At 39.7% G+C, this 4,277-nt stretch overlaps 1 protein-coding gene across 1 annotated transcript; it reads right to left on the bottom strand.

Moving 5' to 3' along the window:
• Window positions 1-943: 943 nt before the first annotated feature.
• LOC131248548 (dof zinc finger protein DOF4.6) lies at window positions 944-3,053 on the bottom strand. The gene is made up of 2 exons (XM_058248872.1): window positions 2,846-3,053; window positions 944-2,322 (listed from the first exon to the last, which is right to left on the bottom strand). The coding sequence occupies exons 1-2, from the start codon at window positions 2,867-2,869 to the stop codon at window positions 1,483-1,485; spliced, it is 864 nt and encodes a 287-aa protein (XP_058104855.1). The 5' UTR covers window positions 2,870-3,053; the 3' UTR covers window positions 944-1,482.
• Between the last annotated feature and the right edge of the window lie 1,224 nt (window positions 3,054-4,277).

Raw genomic sequence — 4,277 nt, 5'->3', positions numbered from 1 at the left:
AGCAAACAGCATTAAAAGAAAATACAATTAAAGTAAACAGCATTAAAAGAAAGTAGAAAGTGGTAATATGAAACTGGAACTATCTTGCCTACTCAACATAGCTTGTGCGGGTGTGTCTGTATAAGTAGTCAGATAATGTTCTGTTCTCTCCTAGTATTGAAGCTGTTTCCATATATTTTAACACCATTTCCATATCATTTTTAGGGGTCTTGCATTAAATTAACTGCTACCATCTATAAAGCATGCAGAGAAAGTGCGAAAGACCCGAGAAAAAAAAAAAAAAACAAGCTGCCAAAGAATACAATGTAATAAAAGGAGTGTCTATGTTTGGACTAGGTTGCGTTGAAAGTGGTGATATTCTTCCTAAGCTCGCATGCCGAGGGGAATGTTTTGTGGGTCCCACATCCTGCCAAAGGGAGAGGAATGCCCGGAAGTGTGGGCTTGGTTTTGCCAGTTGAGAGAGAGAGAGAGAGAGGGAGGGAGAGAGAGAGAGGCTGCAAGCAATCCCACATGGAAATGAAATGATGAGTGGAAATAGAAAATAATTAGGTATGCTTTCGGTTGAGGCAGGTGAAGTGGTTTTGGACAGTCACCTGTTTCCTTGATCTTGATTCATGAGAGAGAGAGAGAGAGAGAGAGAGAGAGAGAGAGGAAGATGCACTTTTTATTAAAATAATGCATGCATTAAACTTCACAAAGTGGACTCCCATTATGGCATGTGAAGGAATGTAGGGTTATGATGATGATGATGATGATGGGCCATACCTAGTGGATTTATCTTCCAGCTCCTGCTTCCTGATGGTGCTTTCATGGCTGGAAGAATCTTCTTGAAGGCGGTGATGAGACCTGACATTTCAGACCTGGATTTGAAAAAATAAAATAAGCAAAGAATTCAAGACATCATTACAATCCACTTCAAGGAATGAATGGCAAACCACTCCACTAAAAACTCTTTTTTGTTTAAAATTGAAAATAAAAGAAAGAAATAAACAGGTCCTTTTTTTGTCCATACAAATTCCACAAAACTCATGCTACATTATTTTCCACAAACCCACCAAAACATACAGCACTTGGGTGTCTCTCTCTCTCTCTCTCCCTCTCTTTTCTTTTTTTCTTTCCCCCTATCTTTTCTTCTTCTTGAAGATAGAAATCCGTGGATTAGGCCGTGGTGCAACCCTAGAAGCAGGCTTCTTCTTCTTCTTCTTCAACATGCAGTTGCCCTAGCAAAAATCCGGGCTTTCTTCATCTTGATCTCTTCCTCTATCGCTTCATAGCAAAAATCCACTTCTTTTCAAGACACCCATTTGAAGCCAACCTAAAATAAGCTTCAAATCTTCACAATAATTTAAAAAAAAAAAAAGAAAAAAAAGAAGAAGGACACCTCCATGTATCCTATCTGTTAGTTCCTGAACAAGTCCAAACAAGTCATCCACCCTGAAGATAAAAAAGAAAAAAAAAGAAAAAAAAAAACATCTTCTTCTTCTACCAAGATCCTCCACCTAACATCCCATTCCAATACCCAGATGAGTCTCCTTGCCCCCTATTCTGCTCAAAATCGGTATTTGGAACTGGTTTCAAATCCTCAAAAGGAAACAACAGCCTCCCACTACCCTCTGCCACCCCTTGAATATTGCCATACCCGCTGCCGCTCCCGCCACCAACAAGCCCATCCAAAGGAAAATTGAGGGACGGCTTGAAATCATGCAAACCACCAAACCCAGATGGGTAGACAGCGTCCGGATTCTGCATCGGCATCTGCATGAAAGAACTCAGACCCCTTGAAGAAATACCACTCAAAAGCTCAAGAGCTGAAAGAGAAGCCGAGGAAGATGAAGAAGCACCAGCAGCAGGATTTCTACTGTTGTTGCTATTGGGCAATTCAACATATTCAGACATGTTATGGTAATCTTGGGTGGTATGGAATGCCAGGTTAAGGTCCTGCCCTTCATGAATTTTCGGATTCTGGAAAGAGGATTGTGAGGATGAGATCGGAGGGTTGAGATCGGATGTCTTCTTCGAAGCAGCAGAAGCCGATGACGATGAAGATAAAGACGATGATGATCGCTTGTTCTTCCTTGAACCACCTCCAACAGGAACATTCCTGAGAGATCCTCCTTCAGTCCAATACCTTCTACATGTCTTGCAGAAGTACCTTGGCTGAGTGAGACTGTAGTTGTTGTAGTAACAGAACTTTGTGTTGGTGGAATTGCACCTTGGGCAGTTCAAGGCCTGCTCCTTTTGGGGCCTTGCCCTTCTCTCCATCAATGGCCTTGAGCATGTGGTTGAGACCATCTCCTCCATGGGCTTAACCACCCCAATTTCCTGAAACCCAATTCAATGAAACAAAGGAGAGAGAGAGAGAGAGAGAGAGAGAGAGAGAGAGAGAGGCACAAACAAACACATGCACATACATAAAACATAAATTCAAGATCAAAACAAGATGATTTCGGAAAATAACATCACCTACACCATCTTATAATACCTAAAAGAAATGCAAAAGGAAAAAAAAAAAAAAAGGCAATCAAAACAAGGTAGATTCTTTATACTTTCAAGATCGTAACAGCAAAAACAGATGATGATACCAACAAGAGCAATACAAACCTTTTTCTTTTCTTTATCATATAAGAAAAATAAATATGAGAGAAAAAGATCAGTCCCTTTGAACTAAAAAGAATTTAATGAAAACCTAACAGATGAATAATTTGAAGATCTAAAAGACCCAAATGTAGAAATCAATCAAAGAACAAAACCCAATAAAATTCATCCAAGATCTTAAAAAAAACCACCCAAAAAGCGACCAATTCATAGACCAAAAATCAATAAGAGGTTTGTTTCTAACAATTACCTGGGGCCATTGAGCAGTATCCATACAAGCTCTTAGAGTTCTTCAACAGGAGAATCAGATCCTTAGACTGGAGCTCTCTTCTAATGCAAGGGATATCTGAGAGTGTATGAAGTAAAGAGTTTTTATGTGTTGATACACCATATCTCTGTGTAGAAGAGAGAGAGAGCAGGTTTGCGGGTGACACGCGTCTATAAGGCCGCTCTCTACCGGCCATTCCATGTGCCGACTTAGCACGCAGGGGTCGAACCTGCTTGTTTTGTACATGTCCTATTACAAATCAACGGCTATAAAAACTTGGCCAAGCACTTTTAGCCGTTCGTTTGTCTCTTAAACTAGGGTCCGCATGATTTGTGGTTCGGATTGATTTTCGACATAGGCATCTAGACAATTTGGCCCACTCGATGGGTGGCAAACATGGCGGCCGGTACGTGCGTTGCCATATGTACACGCGTGTAGGTTTGCTATAATACATTCGGACGTATTGCCCTGTACGTGCGTTGCCATATGTACACGCGTGTAGGTCTGCTATAATACATTCGGACGTATGTCTCTAATTATACGTCTGTACTTCAAGCCTCCGGATATCTGTTTGTCTTTTAACGATACTGACCTCTTTTACGGGAATAGCGTCTTAACCTTTGACCGTTTTAACTTTCTTCTACTGTAACACGGAAGGATAATATTTCTGCCGTACCCTATTTTTTCCCCTCCCAATTAATTAGTAAATGAGACATCTTATTGCATGAGTAATACGTACACCCATGAGATCTCGGAGAATATTTGAATCACATTCTGGTACGTGGTGAATCGAAGATAGTACGTAACTGGGTAGTGAAATATGTAAAAGTAGAGTGGTGCAGAAGCTGTTGCTTTGATCGTTGAACATGAAATACGTATCTATGTAATTAAGTCTATGAATAACAAAGAAGCTCGTGGAGTAACGTCTCTCGTATCAATCCAATTAAACAACTCAGTCTTATCAATTATCCTCTATATTTCTCGAGTATAATTTATCTTTTTACGTTACCTAGCGTAATTAATAGCCTAATTCTACATTAGGACTAGCAATAATTCAAGTCTACGCTTATACACTGGGCGATCTCTATTTTAATACGAGCAGTTATTCTTTTAGGAAGTTGCTTTATAGTTATTCCCTATGATCGACTATAAGTGTTTTCTTTTTTATTTTATTATTATTATTTTTTAAAATCTTTGAATCCAAAAGTCCTTTCATACAGAAGGCAACGTGCAACTCATTTAAGAGGATGAACCCCACCTCTGATAATCATTTGATTATCTTAAATAACTTATAATTGGCTGAATAGGTGACCGGTCTTCTCAGATCTTGGTCATATATAGTTGAGTTTAATGTATCTGCCTATCTTGGTGCTTGGGGTCAAAGTTGGTTGGTTGAAATCGAGCCACATAGTCA

Source organism: Magnolia sinica, chromosome 6 (genome assembly GCF_029962835.1).
Source record: "Magnolia sinica isolate HGM2019 chromosome 6, MsV1, whole genome shotgun sequence".
NCBI lineage: Eukaryota > Viridiplantae > Streptophyta > Magnoliopsida > Magnoliales > Magnoliaceae > Magnolia > Magnolia sinica.
Note: the sequence above shows the minus strand (reverse complement) of the source record. Positions and strands in the feature narration are given on the sequence as shown.